The following is a 19811-nucleotide window of genomic DNA, read 5'->3' as shown; positions in this document are numbered from 1 at the left end:
AGTCTAGTAAACCAACTCCCCCCTGCAGACTATGACTGCTGACACAAGCCAAAATGGATGGCATTGCAGCAAAGCCTCCTGCCTGACAGTCACAGATGTCACCTCTCGATTATTGCCTTGGTTTTACTCTAATTAGGCCATTAAAGGCAACTCAGCTTGAAAGATCTTTCATATGAGGACACCAAGGCAGAAAAACTGCACCTGTTTAAAACCACATAGAGCTACTATAAACAGTCAATTCAAAGTTCAAGAAGAGCATGAATATAAAACCTTAACCCTTCTGATCAACTTAAAACTCTTCAGAAACAGACATGGGTTCTAAAAGCCTCAAATCAGAACTCTATTAATATGTTCACAGCCAAATATTTGGACACATCCCTCCCCCAACCCCCGCACTTTTTTTTAATTACTGAGTTGACTGAACTGTGCAAACAACATCTCCAATTTCTAAACAACTGGAGCCATTCCAAAGCAGGTACAGGCAGCTCTTACCATTCATCCTGCAGACAGGGGGAAAGGGCAATCATGATGGAGCAGTCTTTAGCAGTCATGGCTATTCTGTACTGCTGCACCTGTGCAACAGAGAAATAATGCACATTTTCTCTTATGCTTCTGTTTGCCTGTAGTAAAGCATCCTGTTCCTTACAGAAGGCACCAGTGTGCTCCCTGTACTGGGATGTTGGCACTGTAAGAGCTGGAAATCATCTCCGTAACAGACGGTTGGCAGGAGCAGGGGGGTTTGCAGCATCCTGTATAAGAACCATGTTTATTTCCTACAGATGATTTTCTGCTGGCCAAACCAGCACCAGTTCATGAAAATGCTTCCTCAGTCTAGAGAGCAAATAAACAGCTTTATTTTTTTCTTAAGAACTGGTGCTACACATCTGTTTTTAACTGCTCCTGCTATAGAGATGCACCCTGGCACATGGGAGAACTTTAACTGTCCAGATCCTGATGAGCCAGTGGTGCTGCCTCCATCCATTATCCACCCCTTTCAGTGAGACAAGTGTTAATTAACACTGCCAGAGTGAGCCAGGTGTTAATTAACACTGCCAGAGCAAACAACCCTCCCCAGAAGTACCTTTGTTAAGGCGAACGCCACCGTCCCGTCATCCTCCGTGGAAAGATCCAGCAGCTTCTCGTAAAACGCCTCATTGTAAGGTCCATCTATCTGTAATGTACTTCTAAATAAATGTTAAAAGAAGATTTATAGACAGCCAAGATGATTTACTAGGTTTCAGTGTGATCTTTCTTCAGCAGCCCAGACACTCAGATCACAACAACCCAACCATAACACTGATAAATACATCCAAAGACTGACCCACTGCCAACCAACATCCCAAACAGTCCCTGTTACTCTCATTTCACTCAAGATTTGCTGCTGTTTAGGGGTTGTGTGTTTGTTTTGGTTTTTTTTAAAGATGAATCATTCTTAATCCACTGCCACCTGTGTATTACTGCAAGGACAGGTTTTTTTTGCAAAAAATGGGTACATTTCAAAATCTGTAGCAGTTTGCAGGAGCTCCCAGATGTCTTGCTGAAATATATATATATAAGAAATGTATAATAATATATTAGTTTATATATATATATGTAAAGATCAACTGGGAGTATAGGCATGTCTGACAGGGCCCTGCTCTGCCCCAGCTTTGTACCATGTGCTCATGGGGGTGGCTTGGACTCCTTCCTTCCCCTGTTAAACCCCTGAACCCCCGTTGAGGAGCTGAGCTCCTCACAGTGGGGTTTGCAGCACACAAACCCCCTGCAGCCCAAAGAACACTCTCCCAAATCCTTTGTTTCACGTGTAACTGCACCAGCAGCGGTGACTCCACGAGTGAAGCCAGAGTGCCCTCGTGTGAGCAGCAGCAGAGGCACAGCCGAGGCACAGCAGCCCAGGGAAGGCTTTCTGTAGCAATTATTGTTACACCAATAAGCCTTGTTTGAGGAAAAAATGGAGCAGCTTTCAATGCCCAGGCAAGAAATACCATAAGATAAAGCTTCTTGTGCCTCAAGTATGATTTGAGCACTTGTGGTGTGGGTCACAAGCTGGCATTTGGAGCTGTTCTCACAGGAGGGCAGGATGGACAACAGCAGATCCACACCTTCTGCAGGACCCTCAGGCACGGGCTGGATTGCTGCCAAATATTGGATTTTAAGGGCAGGTTGTAGGTAAGCCAATAGAGACCTGAGAATGACTGTGAAAACATCATTATCCCTGCAGACATTCCGAGCTCTGCAGGGACTGGGGACAGGAGAAACCAAGCACTCATTTCACTGTACCTTTCTGCAAATACACAACCTGCACTGCTCAGGAAAAGGGAATTTTTCTCTCTTGTGAACTTCCCGTCATCATTACTTAAAAATTCAGGCCAAAGTGACTGACACCAAAACTTGCAACAATAAAACTGATCTTTTATGTTATCTGGCAGTTCAAGTTAGAAATTCAGAATGTGCAATGCCATGAAGGAAGGTTGTACAACATAACAAGACAGAGCCAGTCTTGCCTGCACACCTGGTTACTCAGAACTGAAAAGAAAAGCCATCAAGTCTTACCTCTCTTCAGGAAATTCCTCCAAGTACTGTTCAACTCTACTGTACAAAGGATAGAGTCCTTCAATATCCAGCATGTCAAGCATCTGAGCCTGAAGGGTTTTATAAAGGAGACAACCCCTCGGTAAGCCAGAGCTTTCCAATTTGTGTTTACCTAGAAGAAAATGGATTTTAAAATAAGGCAGACACGAGTGTGTTCTTTGCTTCAATTTGCCAGAACATGTGCTTGTCCACAACACGAGGCCAAATACTTTTAGTCCAGTCACACACAGGGAGGGGGAAACGTTGAAACATTTCAGTTTCCAAACACTGAAGTGCCAGGTACACATTTAAACTGCAGAATAAAACGCCTGGTGTACAACTCTGCAAATTACCCCCAAAAAATAAACACCAGAACACACCCAACCTGCAATCTACTTGTTTGAGTTCACAAGAGAAATTTCTCATCTGAGTCTGAAGCCACTACAAATTCACTTTGAACAGTATCAACTGCTGGCAGAAAGTAATTCAGCATTTCAGCTGTCCTGTCTTTTTGTTAAATAATATAAAGAGATTTGCACTTGCTGTAATTTCTGTGAGACAGCTCATTCTCCAACACTACAACAAACCACCAGTAGTGAAAAAGGTCTTCCTCAAAAGCAGAGTGAGAAACATGGTTTTTGTATAATTAGAGTAACTGGCAGCATCTTGAATAGTTAGAGCTTCACAGAACTTATGCACTGAGGAATTTATCGTTGTTCACAGTTTTCCAACTCTCACTTCCCATTCCTTTCCCCTCTGGAATTCAGACCTCTCTTTTTGCCAGAAGAGCAGCAGAAGAACATGAGCTGTGCCCTTGCTGGTGAGGACTGGCAGGAGGAGAGGGAAAGGCAAGGAACAGGTGTCATGTAACACAGCAACCAAAGCAGCCCAGCTTCATCACATACAACATAAGAATTCCCCATTTGTTTGGAATCCCTACGACTGTTATCAGCTCACACTGGTATTTTCTTCCATTTTTCCTCTACCACCTCCTGCATTTATTTTTTACCTCTCATTAGGCACAGTGCTGAAAGTGCTCACTCCAACGTCACATTAAGGGCAATTATCTACCAGCCACACAGCTCAGAACTCGTTTTTTAAATGTCACTACAACTCCACTGTTTCCATTCCCACATCAGCATCCATAAGCAAACGAGAGACAAAGATCTGCATCGTTACATCAGACAAGGCCCTGAGCAACCTGTGGAAGCAGAAGGTGTCCCTGCCCATGGCAGGGGGGTGGAGTAGGTGGCCTGTAAAGGTCCCTTCAACCCAAAGCACTCAGTGATTCCGTGGGCAGTCCATTGCTGCCAGTGCTTGAGAAGTTCTTCCTTACCATTCCTAACCAGCTCCTTGTTGAAAGCACTTGCTTCACAGTAGCTTCGTCCTTGTGAAACGGGCACTGTCTTCATGTCACCTGCCCTGCAGGTGTCGGTGCTACTCAGTAGCGTCATGGTTATCACCTGGATCAGTTCTTTAACAATTGTCCTTGTGCAGTGGGGGCCACTCACCAGCCCGTTGGAGGGGAAAAAGAAAGGTTTTAAGTGACGAGCGAGTTCGTTCCAGTCAGAGACACAGTCCTGGTCATCCTTACAGCCATAAATTAGTTCACCATTCTGAAAGGGGGGGGGGAAATGAAGAGTCTTTAGGCACTTCATGAAATCAAGTATTTCATACTGAGCTACTCAAAGCATTGGATTTAATATTTTAAGCACAGAAAAGTGTTCTTAGCTTAACAGTCTCCATACAAATACACGACATGCCCAGTCTTACAAATTGCCCTCTTAAGTTTAATCAGATTCCACATGTAACAACCTCTGAATGAGAAGCAAAAAACCCATTTAAACCAACTGTTACTTTCCCAACTTAATTAACTGTAAGGAATCAGAAAAATACAAGTGATCTGATACTTGACACATTTTCCTATCACTTCTTTCTGAATAATGTCAGGAGTGAAAAGGCACCGTGTGAAACAACCTTCTTTTACCATTCAGACTGGCAAAGGGAAGGCTGTGAAAGGGGACAGAAAAGGTGTGATAGTTACCTGTGCTAATAGAAAAAATAGGACAGTTCACAGAAGTTTAAGTAATTCAAATAGTTGATTTAATACTGGAAATAAATTGCAGAGTCTTGTTTCCTAGAATTAATCTGAAAATCTCCATAAGCCATAAGTTACTGCTTTATATTTTTCTACATGAATGCCATGGAAAAGGGAACTTTTTCGTTCCCCAGTGAGACCTGCTCTGCATTTGGCCTGCATCAGAGTTCCAACAGGAATTTAAAACCAAAATATTTGCAGCAACATGCAAAGTTCTCCATCTTCTTCCTCCTGAATTTTTAAAACTTTGGTCAGACTTAAAAGTCCTTTTCTATTAGTTGTTCCTCAGCAATTCTTTTAGAGTAATTTAATTCCCCAGGGCAGTGGTCACAACCCCAAGGCTGCCAGAGCTCAAGGAACATTTAGACAAGGCTCTCAGGCACACACTGGGATTGTTGGGGTGTGTCCTGTGCAGGGCCAGGAGTGGGACTTTGATGATCCTCGTGGGTCCCTCCAGCTCAGGACATTCCATGAGTCTATGAATTCTGGGAAATTATTACTTATCTGTCCTAACCTGAAATCTAATTCAGAATTTTCCTGTTTCCTTCTTTTGGTGGGGTCCAAAAATGGAACTGATGGGTAGGTGCTGATTGGGTAGGTTTGAAGATCTTGACTGTTTACATGCTGAAGGCAAATTGTTTAAAAGCCAAGGCAAAAAAAAGCAAGTAGAGATTTAACTGTTTACCTTAAATATTTTCAAGTTGTTCTGTGCCTCCTGTAATAAGCTCTTCAAAGCAAAGTGCATTCTCTGTTTGTTTCTAGGGAAAACAAAAAATAAAACCAAGAATGTTTTATCCCAGCCTTTGGATGTTCACACCTGGCGTGAGCTGAGGTCACTGCAAAGGCAAAGTGAGCTTCAAATCTGAGTAAAGCAAACAGCTCTTGGCTGCAATGTTATGCAGCAAAAGGCACTGGCACATTAATAAGCAGCTCTGATTCCTGAGATAGGTGTAAATAGACAGCACTAGAAATATTCACTGTAAAGGTCATGCAGGCAGGCATGGATTATCCTTAATACCTCAGCAAAAGGCAAAGGAATCTGAGAAAAATCTGCCAAAAATCCCCCCTGTGTTACAGATTCCTTTTGGCAAAAAACCAGACTCCTTACCCTGAGAAGAGATCCAACGGGCAATATTTACTGGGTCGCTTCCATTTTCCATTTGCTACCTGGGGAAAACCAGAGCACTGCTGTTACCCACTGTCCCTGGAATAACTGCTCTCTTATTTTAACAGTCAGGTGTGTGCACTGACATCCTCCCTTCAGAGGTCCCACGACACTTAAACCTCTTTGAACACAAAATTCATGACCACTGTGGGCCTTCCTGGTCATTTTCCCAGTCACTCCAAGTGCATTCACAGAGGGAGGAAGATCACATTAATCAGGGAGGCCCAGTCACCCCATTTCACACTCACAAAGGACACAAGTCCAGTGAACTCTGTGCCTGCTACAGGCTGTTTATTGTAAGTCACAGAATGCACTGGGTGAGCTGATCCTGAAAGGAAGTTCCACAACAGATTTTACCCAACCACAGCATTCACAGGCCCCAAAGACTGATATTGTGTTTGTTTGCTTCCAGCTTCCCACAGAACTTGTTCCATCTCTCACTAAACAAATTCACACCCAGCAACCCAAGCCGTGTATCCACCTACCAGCTTTAGTCATATCAGGGATTTGAGCAAGTTTTAACAGGAACCCAAGCCTGGAACAGCAAATAAAGCACAGTCCAGCCAAGGAGAAGCAGGATGACTCAATAATTACCTTTAGATGCTGATGCATACAGTAACGACACACCTTGTGCTTTATCTCCTGTGAAACATGGCTGGAGAAAGGAATGAAGCCACACTTTGGCTAAAACAAACAAACAAAAAAGACTGTAAATATAAATGTATCTCTCCACAGAAACAGAAGCACACACAAGATGCAAATCTTTCCGGTTAAAGGAAAATTTAAAAAAATAATTTAAAAAAAAAATCCAGCACTTAAAAGCTGAATATTACTCCCAGTTATTTCAGAGAAATAAATTATTTTAATAAATAAGGACACAAAACTGCTGTGGCCTACAGAAAAGCCTAGTAAACACCTGGGAATTTCCCAAGTTTTGAAAGATCGGGACTTAAAAGAGGGGTTACAGTGTAAACCGAGCTTTGCCTTATCCCACTGCTGCATTCCTTGAACTGCTCTGGCCAGTAAGTATTAAAAAAGGCAAAGGAGCCCCCCGAGGAGCCTCTCCCCCCAGACCTTGATCTCGATGCAGAGCAGGGGCCGGTGCTCGGCCAGGCGGTAGCTCTGCGGCCGCGTCAGGTTGGGAAGGCACATCGCGAACCCGCTCCGGGTGTCCATGTCCTTGTCACAGCGACACTCTGGGGGAGCAAAGGGAAGCCAACACGAACGTCAGGATCAGCTGTGGGCAGGTTTGTTTGCTCTGCAGCCATCCTGTCTGCCAGCTGGGGTGTGGGGACAGACCTGGAAGCACAGGACTCACAGTTTGGGAGGCTTTAGCCAATTATGCACTTGCACAAATTTGCCCTCCCCGTTACCAACGCCCAGGTTCAGGTTCCTCAGAACTGTCCTGGCCATATGGAGTGCCACAAGGGCTGCTGTTAATGGCCAGCTCCCAGCTCCTCCCAAGAGAGGTGACGCCTGAAACAGCAAGGAAATGCATTGGCCAACAACAGGTAAAGTGACTAATTAGTGTATTTATTCAAAGATGTGATCTTTGCTTACTAAAGCTGCACGACCTACCATTCCTCAGCTGGGTCAAAAGGAATCTGTGAAAACTGCCAGGAATATCATAAACTTAAGAGGCATTATTTTAAAAAAGCCTTTAAATACCCTCTCTCCACGTGCATCCTTTGGGACACAGAAAGTCTGTGAGATTTTAGTTCAACATTAACAAGAACACAGACCCCTCGATTTTCAAATACCTCTGTTGCTAAAGAGAGACACAGAACACACGTGTTCTGTTACAGTTTCCACTGCCAAGAAAAATGCCCATTGTGAAAAAATACATTGCAATAGAAAAAATAAATCCCAGGAACTGAAGCCTCATTAGGCAGCAGCCTGCAGTGACTTGCTGCACTTCACCAGGATGAGCAAGAAACCTTCTGTCTCCAACAAAACGCTGGGGTTTCATTTCTAAACTTAAGCAAAAGTACATCCACCTTCCCAGCTGAAAGCCACCTGCCAAATCAGACAGACACAGAAATATGAATTATTAGAGAAGCTCCTTCATAAGTTAGACAGGTGCATGTGAAAGGTAATGTTGAAGGAAATTCTTTCTTCAAGGTTAAAAAAAGATTCCTGTTGAAAATGGACAGTGGGATTTGCTGTTGTAAAGCACTTGGACAGCTCCTCACAACCACATTTCAATCCTCAGCAGCTGTGGACACACGAAGTTTAATTTTGAGAAATAAAACTGAATTCTATCACTCAATTCTACCAGAGTATCATTGATTTTTTGACTTCTATGAGACACTATTTACTTAAAACTATTTACTGTCCTTGCTGGTTTCTGGCACTGTGGAACTGCTTCTCAAACAGGTGAGGACAAATCAACGATGGAGAGTGTCCTGTGTTCACTGTATGTAAATTAATTCAATTTTTTTCCTGGATCAAAGGCAACAAAGCCATCGCTACAGCACTTTGATTTAATGCCATATTTTTCTTCAAGAACTTTGCTAAAGCAGGACCATTCTAAAAAACATAAGATGAACACACCATGAGGGCCCTTTTCCTTTGCCCTGTTTGGAGCTCAGCCACATGTGAAGAACATGCACCAGGTGCTGCCAACTGTGAAAGGTGACACCACGTTCTGTAGCACTTCCCTTCACACCAAACACGTCACAGGTTGCCAAACTTCCAGTCTTGCAGCACGTTCCCAAAGTTTTCACAAGGTCAGCACACCCTCCCCTCACACATTGTCCCCATCAATCCCCCGTGTCCAGGGGACTAGAAAAGCACAGCTGCAACTGTTAATTCCAAAACACATCCATTTCCATTTTTTCCACAACAAATTTTCAACTTATCATTGTCTCAATATTACACAAAGTCTCCTTATATTCTGAGGTATAATGCTTTTTAACTTTAGAACAAAGGAAAATGCTATACAGCTTGAGGAAGCCCCCATTTTAATGCCATCCCTGGCACTTACCTGGCCTCTCTGGCTGGATTTTCAAACAGAGCTGTCTTACGAAGTCTAAAGGCAGTTGAATAATTTCCTATTAAAAAAAAAAATGTATTTCAACACAAAAATTAATACCCAGTTTTGGGGGGGTCTTAAAATGGAATTGCAAAGTTCAGTGGGTGTTAACAACAGTACACTAAAAAAAGTCAGCAGCTTCTCCCTCTGATTGACTGTGAAGACCTGTACCTGCAATCACAGGGAACACCTGTTGCTCTATAAAAACAAAGAACTGATTTCAATAAATGCATGAGAAAGAACCTTTTCAGTGCAAGTTTAATGTGCACCAAGGAACCTGCATCATTTTATCCTTTTCACAAATGAAAAAGTCCCTTTTCATCCTCACATCCCACCCTTCCAAGGCAGGACTGTGTAACTCAAGTTCCAGGTGAAGCTGTAGCTTTTCCACCCAGGTATCTGATGTTCAGTGAAGGAGATCTGGCTGCCCTGAGGAACAGAGTGAGTGGCAAGGGAAAAGGTTATCTGTGACTGCACAGAAACCTCAACCATTTATATGAACCAGGTTTAACCCCTTGTTTTACAGTTAAGTCTAAAAATCCCTCTTACACACGCCCCTCTTGCCTTATGTAGAGCAATGACCACTCTTTCATTAGAAGCTTGAAACACCCATGGAGACAATCCAACCCCCTCATCAGCACAGAGCAGGATCTTTGTTCTCATCCAAATGCTCCTTGTGTGTGTGTATTCAGAGGTGCCCCAAACACTTCAGTGTTTACAGTGCATAAGCCATTTCTTTTAAGAATAAAACATTTACCCCGTGGTGAACGTAGTTCTCCCCAAAGAACTGTTTCATCACATGTTTTCCAAAGTCTACGATGTTTTGCAGATGGTGTAGTATTTCCTGTGAAGTCTGGAAGACAGAAGCGTGGTAATTTAGCCCTGAGATAATGATAAACAACACTCCAGAACACATACACATGCTAGTCAGTGATTTAGCAAACAGCCTAATTGCTGAGCTTGGTAGGTCAGTGCACACTGAAACTAAACAGGCACATAATCTACGTTTGTTTCTGCCTCAGGGGCTGGGACAAACACAAAACCAGCCAGAGAGATGATGATTCTTAAGTGTCAGGGGAAAAAAAGAGAGAAAATTACAAAGGTGGAAGAGGGGGAGGTTACTCAAAATCTACTCTGTCTTTGACCATTATTCTTAAAACAACTCAAAGAATTCTAGTAGTCCAAAGAGGTGCCCAGCAGGCCTTCCTGCCAACAGTTGGAGTGCAGGAGAGGCCTGGAGTGTTACAAAATACCTCATGGAGATTGGGAAGGGAATGGCTGGAGAGACTGAGACATCACAAACCTCGGCGTGGACAGGTACAGAACTTGCCATTTGTCCCAAATCCTGCCCCAGACAATGAAAAATCTTACTGTAATGTCATCCTCTGTTAATTTTGTTTTATGTGTCTATAAGGAAACTCCAAGTTCTTCTACAAGACAAAAATGCCAAAAGATAGAAATGAATTTCCATGAGTACTGGAAGCAGGACAGGGACATCGGTGCAGCCAGACTTTGACAGCTCCTGCTCATTAAAGAGGGAGCAAAGAAGCCTTACAGCAGTATTATCCCATTCCCAGTGCTCCAGCACACTCTGGTTCTGTGCACAGTATTTCACTGTTATAATAGACAAGCTTCTCTGTGCTTTTGTAAGACAAAAAAAACCACCACTAAATCCCCACACTGGGATTAAGTGGAGGAAAAAGAAAATGCAACACTCAGGTACATGTTAGAAAATTGTAGAGGGGAAACAAGAAGAGCAGAGCAGGAGAAAATAAAATGCTGGAGGGCAACACTCAGATACTGCCAAAGTCTAGAGAAAGGAGGAAAGACCACATCCAACACAAATCACAGATGCCACAGGGAAAAGGAGCCTGTCACTAACAGTCTTACTGACTTGGTTTTATAGTGCCATCACAACAGGGAGATTTTTTCCCCACAGCACCATTTCCAACATTTCCATAAAGGCCAGGACAGCACTGATTATTTAAAATGCTTGGCAAACTGTACACGGAGCTGTTCTTCAGAACAACTCTCCCTGAAATCTTTTAAGAGAGCCAAAATAACCACAGAGTCTCTTCCCAACAGGCAACTTCCACTGCTCGAGTCTCAGAACCAAACACACACTCAGATGCCTCAGTAACTCTCTCAGTGGCACTACTCTGATCTGAAGAAAGTTGATTAACTCATCTTGCACTAGTCAGGAATACAGATTATCCCTAAAAAACATCTTCTACTCTGTCATGTTGCTAGGTACAAGTTTGTCCCAGAACTCTGATTCTCCAGGATTTGTTTACTGATCTGAAGATAAAGTATTTAGTTTACTGTTCCGCTCTAAGAAAAAAATGATCCTAAAAAAATAAAACCATCAATCACCAAGATAAGTAAATATATTCAAATTACAAAGTCATCTATTTAGAGGAAACTGTGTATCACAATCCCAACCCAAGGCAAATACAGAATGCTGGAGCTGGGCACAAGCTTTTTTACCTCATGTTTCACTATCCCAGTCCATAACACTACATGCAATGCCAGAGTACTCCACAGCAGTATTATCAACCTCACTGCTGCAGTGTGGAACTGAAAAGTCATTTCCTGGCTTCTTTTGTGACTTTGTCAAACTCTGTCAATTTTTTAAAAACAAGTATTATGCAACAATCTCTTCCAACTTAAAAATTATTAAAAAAAAAAAAAAAAAAAGAGGAAAAAAGCTGGTACTTAGTGTTTTGTCTTCTTAAATAAACTGTAACAGACTGACTTTATAGTTAAAGTTGTGGTCTAGTTCTCCCTTGGTGTATTAAAAGTTGAGATAAGCACTGTTTCCTTTGCAATCCACCGGGCTCTTCCCTGTTCTTGTTAACACTCTAAAAATTATTATCTTGGGCTACTACAGAAGCACAAGATACATTTTTGAAACCATGCCACTACAAGCAGCTCAAGAAACAACTTGAATCACACTTTAGTTTTACCAGACTTTTTTTCAAGTCAAATAGTAGGAGAAAGGCCACCAAATAACTCACACTGTGTTCATGGGTTCTTGCCTTCCTCTGCTTTACTGGAGAAACTTCTCCTTTGTCCCTTGTTAAAATGAATGTTTTTCACATTCAACTTCCTGATTTAAAGCAACAAAATGCCCTTTCTATGTCTTCTTTACATTCATCCTTGTTTCTTTTACCCTGAAATTAAGCACACACCCCCCAGCTCTCAGCAGAGCCTCAGTGTTTTTTCTATTTCTCTCACAGAAGAACCCACCACTGCCACTGAACCTAACAAAGCCATGGGGAACTCCAGCCATTCCCTTTATCTCTCAGGTAACACACACCCTAAAGACTTCTCTTGAGGGTGAGGAAGTGAAAGAATTTGAACCTTGTACTCTCTTTACTTATTTTTTTTCCCTTGGAACACTGTGTTGACCCTCCACCTTTGCTTCTCGATCAGTCTTTATCCCTGTTAAAAGAAATCTGAAGTAACTCACTTCAGTTGCTTCTCAAGCAGAAAAACCTTATTCTGCCATCCAAGAAACTGGGAGACTGTGTCCTGTTCTTTACAATAGACAGGACTAAAATCACTGACAAAGGCTATTCTGTGAATATTTCATGTGTTTGCTCAAATTCCATGGCTTTTTAGCTACTGAATGGGTGGTCAGCAGCAGACCTTTACCATGACACCAATCCTGAGCTGTTCCTGTTCTGTCCTGGTTAAGAACAACCAGCAAAACTCATTTCCTCCTCAGCATCCCTGCACTCCTGTCCCTGGATATGGAACACTCCCACTGTCTCTGTCCCCTCTAACACATGGCAGTCTCACACCCTGCCCCACACAGAGGGCTTGGTATCAGCACTCACATCATCTTACTTACGTAAAGCGACCTCAAATTTCCTCCTGTTGCCAAAACCCCTGAAACACATTTCAAAACATCCCCTTATTCCTACTCCTGCCAGTCACAGCTCTTTCAGGGGTTTCTTATTTCTCCTCACACTGGCTATTAGTTTACCTGAGGGCTTTTAGCAAAGGGACATGTTGAATCTTACCTTAGTCTGGTTGGGGGGGGACTTCAGGAACCGCAGCACCACACAGCGCTGGAGGGAGACAGCACAGAGGAGGGTTTTGTTAGCATTTCATCATTTATGAACAGCACAATTGTCTGCTCCCCCAACCTACCCCCTCCGGGAAATTAAGGGGGGAAAAAACAGAAAAGCAAGATGGGCATTTTGGACGGTTATTTCACTCAACCTGAAATCAAATACACCGGCTGAAATCAAACACAACAGGGTCTGCTGCCAGCTTTGCCAGCGGTTTAACGAGGCTGCCACTGCCTTTCCAGGCACCAAGTGCACCAGGGAAATGCTCCCTCAGCTCACAGCACTGCTCTGGAAATGTGGGAATGCACGGTATTGACAGCACCACCCTGGCATTTGTGCATCAAAGGGCTTGGGGGACAAAGGGAAACAAGACCCACTTGACTCACAGTATCAGCACAGCATCACAACATCTTACAGGGACACACCACAGCAGCTACACAGCTGTACCTACAGACATTAAACCCTGTTACTGCTAAACTTCCACAGAGTAAACACCTAACACAGGGATAAATGCAGCAGGTTTCCAAATATTTTACCTTAAAACCACAGAAAATTCACTAATTTTTGTAATTTTTACCATTTTTATCAGTTTTTAACAATTCAAAACCCTTCATATTTTCAAAGTACGTGAATTCTAAAAACATTCTCAGCCTTTATTTTTAATATTTCAGATTAAAATATTTCATTAGGCCTTTCTCCTTAAGCCTATTGAGTGTCTTCCATCACAGAAGTCATGAGAAATATCTTTCCCTCAAAAAAATCTTGCTGAAATTTAACCATTAAACTTAGTAAAGAGACTTTTTGTATTAAAATCAAATTTTGACGTGGTATTAAGTAACCTGCAGGCTTACCAGGCAGGGCTGTGTGGTAACAGAGCCTGTATCTCTGTGTGCAGTGTTGTTGTACACTGTTTCAACTGTTTGGATCTCCTGCTTTAATAATTCATAAGCAAGTGGATCAGTGATGGAGTGATGTGATTATCACTTCTCATCCGTTCAGAAACATGATTCTGTAGTCTTTCAAGGCCAGTGTAGATATTTATCTATTAATCAGTTCCCAGCCAACAAGGTTCCAACCATTGCTTTGGAAAACCCAATTGCTCTCACAGGACTCACCAGGTATTAGTTCATTACCAAGTCATTTCTGAAGAGGCACAGTGGGATAAAATGATCAAGATTACACATGGCAAAAGGAGAATGTGCTGCTTGCCTAAGATGTCAAAAGCAAACAGCAACATTCAAACAAACCTTCACAGAATTACAGGTGCACTCACACCAGTTGCCTCGCTGAGGCTTTTAGATGATTAGAGCAAAACAAAACCCAACAAAAAAAACACACCCCAAAAGCAAAAGCAAACCTCAACAAACCCCAAAACACTTCTTTCCTTTCTTGGGGCAAGTTTTCAGCTACATCCACCCCTCTGTGCAATCCAACAGGCAGTGACACAAACACACTGCCCCAGCACCAAGTTAACCCATCAGATCTCACAGATGCCAACTGCTTCAGAATTATCACCACCCAAAATACTGGCCCACATTTTCATGCTATTGCTTTCCTGATTCACATGAGCAATTCTTTACTTGGAAATATTGTGGGTGGTTGTTGCCATGAGGGTTTTTTTTTTCAGTTAACTTAAATGCCTTAGGCTTTTTTTTTATATTTACAGATTGAACACCAAAGATGTACCATGCTCATCTGTATGCACGGAAATGGCCCAAACCCAGAAGAGAACAGATCTCTGAGGAGGTTGTCACTACTCCTTAAATTCTTGGAGAATCAGATCGACTAGATCCCAATGCTCCCTAAATTTCATTCTCCACAAGCAGTGGAAGGGCTTACAGAGGTGCTTAACACCACTTCCATCAAGGCACCACCACCATCAGAATATTAGCTGGATAATAGTCCCAGACACACAAAAAGATGAAAAATGCAGGCTGGAAGCAGAAAAAAAAAAAAAAGAAACAGTGCATGGAGGTAGGCAAATGTAACACATGGAACATTAAAAGGCTTCACACCTTTTGAAGTAAGACAAGCTAGAAAAATAGTGAATTCAAAGGAAGAATTCTCTCTACCACTTTTTTTAATCCTGCATATGTTCAGTACCCAGTTAGTGACAAGACTAAAAAAACCCAACCCCTCAGAACAAACACAACTGCTCTTACTGTCAGATAAAGAATTCAAGGGCGACTGTCACAGGAGACTCTCACATGAGAGCACAGCAGCTCGACAGCAGATAACAAACAATGTCCTCAGTGGCTCCAGGACCATACCAGGGCTACTGTGACATTCCCAATTGTCATGGAAAGCTCAAAACAAACACTAGCAACAAGGATACCAAAACTGGTGTCTCTGAAAGCACATCCACAGAAGAGCATTCACAACTAGGCCACAGCGTTTTCAGACTCCAGCCCGAAGCTCACGGTCCCACCAAGAAAGGCAAACACTTCTCGAGCACCCTATCACCAAACAATTGGTTAAAGCAGAAGGAAGTTAATCATTGCCAATAAGGAGAGAAGCTGTGGGAGGGGCTGTGGGAGCACTCAAAGAAGTCGCTGCATCACAGAACCACAAGGATGGAACACACACAGATCCTGTCCTCGTGTACCCTGGGAAAAAACCGTACTGGTCTTAGTCCCCAGAACGTTACCTGCAAGAATTTCTCTTCTCCAAAGCACTTACTACAGCTATTATTTTAATCTTACTCAGTGAAATCCAAAAAACAAAGTAATCCTTGGTAGCTCGGCCAAAATATGACTCAGCACCAATCCAGGTACTTTGGATTAGACAGTAGCATTATGAAACCAGGACAAAAGCTTACATTTATTTCTTTACAGCTTGATGTTTGATAGTGACCTTATTTTATGACCTCACTGTCATCCAGTGCAGGCCTCCTGAACTGGAGAGTTTTCACAAGTGAAACACAACTGGGGCAAATCCATAATCTTGATACTCCCCTTCAGGGAACAGCCTTGTTTGCATCACTGAGGTTTTTATTCAGGTTTCCATCTCTTGCTACCTTAGTACCAAAATCTGTGTAAGAGATGGTGGCTGTGAAAGAAATAGGAGAATTTGTATAAAAACAAGCTCAACTGCTGGTAATATTGTTTAGAATTATGGAAAGATGTGTATTTTCCTTCTGCTGTTACCACCTCAGCTCACATGGGTTTAAAATAAAAATATAAGGAATTAGCCTGTCCAAACACAAAGCCTGGGAAACATCAGCTTCTCCTTTTCCAAATAAGCAGGTTCACGTCATTTGTTATTACTCCATCATTATTCTAACCAGCACACATTAACTGCCTTTGTCTGGAGGCAGAGCACTACCCTGACATCTCTTTCTGCCACTGGACAAGATTCCCATCTAGCTGATTACCAGCTTGTGTTCACATCTGCAAGATCCACGGCAGAAAACAAGACACTTTGGGAAGAAGCTTTTGAAGTCCCAAAAGGAACTCCACCCCTCTTCCCACACCCGTCATGTCCCTCACTCCACACGGTCTCCTAAATTCTGGCATCTAAAAGCTCACCAGTATTTTTGCAAGAACTATCTGCAATTTTACCTCACAAAGTCACCTGCCTGTCTACTACACCCTGTTGTCTGAAAAGGCACAAGATATACAAACAGGACAAGAAAACCCACAGTTCTTTTAAACTTATCCCTATAAAAGTCACAAGCTTGCAGTCATAAACATGGGGGAGAACACTCTCAAAGACTGGTAATAAATCTTTCCCTACAATTCTTACTGTACTATTTTTTGCAACCAATTAAAAACACCACTGACCACTGCCAAAGGAGATGAAGATAAGAAGTCAAATTTACTTTTAGAAAAAATAGTGTCTGTGAAGGCCCATGAATTTCTTTATACAGTCAAAACTGGTTGTTCAATTCGTTGTCCTTTGAGGACACTAAAGAGCTACCAAGAACTTACCAAACAGGGCTCTAAGGATTCCAGGTCTCCTGCCACCACTGTAATCATTCAACACCACCTAATCACTGGGGGTTTATGGCTGTGCACAGCAATGACAGCTACAGAAAGTACATTCTATCTACATTTCAGTCAAAGGGAGGGAGTCAAACAACACAGTGATATGCAAATACTAATTAATGGCTGTTTCAATGGTACTCAACATGAACTGTGGAACTGTTTTGCTGATATTAAGCTGTCCCTGCAGTAGCACACTGGAGCTGCGTGCACTACATGCCAACTAAAAAAAATTGTTCTGACAACTTTTATTCCAAACCTACATTCCACAGCCCCTTCGATTCCGACTCTAGTTTGAGGGATTTGAACAGAAAACAATGGTGTTCTATTCAGAAAATGCAATCTCTGGGAAGGAGGAAAATGGACAAAGAGGTGTTATATTCACATCTCAGAAAAGACAGGGGGACAGAGGAGAGCTCCTCCTTCTGAGAACTGAGAAAACTCAGGAAAAACATGCCCACCACGCTGTCCAGACACTTCAGCCAAAGCTTACCTTCATGATATTCAACACAAGACATTTTTAAAGGTCTCCTCATCCAGGGTGCTGTGCCATGTGGAGGGATGTGAGGGATGGAAACAAACTAAGTGCTAGAAAATTTTGCAGCTTTTGAATGAAGTACACATGGCAGTATTGTACACAACTGTTGTTTTCCAACCCAGTTTTGTTCTGCATAAGGTGGATAAGATCACACAAAACAAAGCAAGGAAAGCTACATTTCCTGCCCGTATGGAGGAAGTTTAGCAACTGCTCACACACAGTGCAAAGAAGCATTCAAAAATCAGAACAATATTCTTTTATTTAGCATAGGAGTCCTTGAATAACAATGTTTTTATTTCTTTACATGAATAAAGAATTTCTGGCATAGCACCTGGCTTGACATTATTCAATATGGCAAACCATTATTTGAGAGCAAACCCCCCATGATACTTGTTTCCTTTAGCACACAGCTCACAGCTTGCATCAGACTTCAGGTGCTCATTCCAATTTTTTTTTCCCCTGCTTGGTTATGATCTCGACTCCCATGAGAGTTAAGCACTACCTCAGGTTTCACTTTACAGCTTTGTGTAACCTCGCAATACGCAGATGGTACCAATTCCAAGAGAATTTAATGATTGCACCCGCCAAGAGCGAGAAGGAAATGCCTGCCCTTCAGCCAAGACAGCTAATCAGAGAACCTGCAACGGTATCGAGTGATACACCCACTGCCACGAGGTGGAAACACACACCAGAGGGAGAACAGGCTGAATAAACCCATTGATCCCTGGCCCTGAGTACATCAGCACTGTGTGGTAACACAGCACAGGGCCCTGACTGAAACACAAGGACAAAAACAGTCCTTAGCATTTAACAACACATCAAATACCCCCCCATCAAACAGGCGAGTGGTGCCAACCAGAACATAACACACACTAAGCTTCCTTCGTTTAAGCTGCCCTAAACCTCCCCCTATCAGCAACATTTCCCAGCATGAGGCTGCTGAGTCACCTGATGTTATGCCGGGGAAACCAGGCGTTCCAGGAAAATATTAATAGGGAGGGGAGGAAATAGAGCCAAACAGTAAGAGGGATTAGAATGAAGATAAGCAATAAAATGGAGAGCTAGAATAAGTTAATAGTTCCCAGTATCTGGGACACCTCAGCTAAAAGACACCTAAGCAAACCTTGGGCAAGTGTTCCACGGAATCCAGTGACCCTGTTCCTTCCCTAGCAAAACCAGGCCAGGGAGGACAGTTTAGGGAGGTCAGAACATGGTTATTGGGAAAATAAATGAGGCAAAGAAAACAGCCACTGAAGGGTTGGGAGGGAGAAAAGAACCAAAGGAGGGAATAAAATAGGCTCTTAGACTGAGCACTCCCACACAGCTTTGGGTCAGGCTACTTTACCCAAAGCAACCAACCCACGGCTGCTGGGACTGAGGGCAGAGACAGCAGCAGCGTGGAAAAGGCACAGAAACTCCACCATCACTGCATTTACCAAACTCCCCTAACAGACAAAAAACTGCTTTTTAGACAATGGCTTGATCTCATCAACTGCACAAGAAAGTCATTCAAGTCTGAGCTTGAACAGAACCCAGAAGAAAACACCAGGGTTGTTAATCAAGGCCAACCCACTCCTGAGCTTGACTGGGATTTGGTTTGCATTTTCTTTGGATATAGCCCTCAGAATTCTCAAAAGTCACTCAAAAAAGAAAAAATAGGCCTAAAGCAGAGTTTGAATTTCCAAAGGTCACCAGAAGACAGGTCTGCTCCAACACTTATTACTAGTAAAATAAAAAAAAAAAAAGCATTCTGGGAGGAGGAGAGAGGTGGTGTTGCTGCAGTTAAGTGACCACTGTCGTATGGCATTAGAGTACGAGACCACAGCACTGGCAGTGTTTGTGTCTCCCTTCTCCATCCACACAGGTGCTGTTTTCCCATCTGCATCTATTGAACTTAAAGCACTTGTATGATAAGAAAAGTTTTGACTGCTGCCTTTGTGCTCTCTCTCCTCCCTGCAGTCAGCCCTGCTACCCAGTGCTACCTTCTGTTCCTCTCTGTGGAAGACACTAAACTGCCCTGCATTCAGAGCTTTCAGTGCACAAACCCGGTAAAGCCGAGGAAAAAGTAAATTTAACTACTCTCATACGACATGGAATTGAAATCCTGATATGGAATTAAAATTCTATAGAGATGTTGACTCAAGCTGTTGACTTTTTTTTGGGGGGGAGGGGTCCAGAAAAGCTCCACAGCTAATCCGCAAAATCGGACGTGCTTCCAACTTTTAATTCTTCTTTAACAGTAAAAAGCTTTGTAGATTGTACTCAAGTAGAGTTAGTCCAATTAATTATGACACCTTCAAGCCCAGTTGTACCAGTTCAACCAGAGAACCAAATAAAAACAAA

At 42.7% G+C, this 19811-nt stretch overlaps 1 protein-coding gene across 4 annotated transcripts in view; it reads right to left on the bottom strand.

Annotated features, from left to right (window-relative positions):
• IPPK (inositol-pentakisphosphate 2-kinase) overlaps positions 1–19811 on the bottom strand; it is a 49705-nt gene that overhangs the window by 2138 nt on the left and 27756 nt on the right. For all 4 annotated transcript variants that reach the window (XM_039378298.1, XM_027735665.1, XM_027735422.2 and 1 more), the window contains 11 exons: positions 12897–12944; positions 9626–9721; positions 8821–8887; positions 6909–7030; positions 6429–6518; positions 5778–5836; positions 5355–5427; positions 3908–4187; positions 2554–2704; positions 1082–1184; positions 493–572 (listed from right to left, as the gene is read on the bottom strand). In XM_039378298.1, coding sequence (XP_039234232.1) covers positions 493–572; positions 1082–1184; positions 2554–2704; positions 3908–4187; positions 5355–5427; positions 5778–5836; positions 6429–6518; positions 6909–7030; positions 8821–8887; positions 9626–9664 — 1064 coding nt within the window. In that variant the 5' untranslated portion in view covers positions 9665–9721; positions 12897–12944. The remainder of the gene's footprint in view (positions 1–492; positions 573–1081; positions 1185–2553; positions 2705–3907; positions 4188–5354; positions 5428–5777; positions 5837–6428; positions 6519–6908; positions 7031–8820; positions 8888–9625; positions 9722–12896; positions 12945–19811) is intronic.

Source organism: Pipra filicauda, unplaced genomic scaffold, assembly GCF_003945595.2.
Source record: "Pipra filicauda isolate LSUMZ 115617 unplaced genomic scaffold, ASM394559v2 scaffold102_size2360937_pilon, whole genome shotgun sequence".
Classification (NCBI taxonomy): Eukaryota; Metazoa; Chordata; class Aves; order Passeriformes; family Pipridae; genus Pipra; species Pipra filicauda.
Note: the sequence above shows the minus strand (reverse complement) of the source record. Positions and strands in the feature narration are given on the sequence as shown.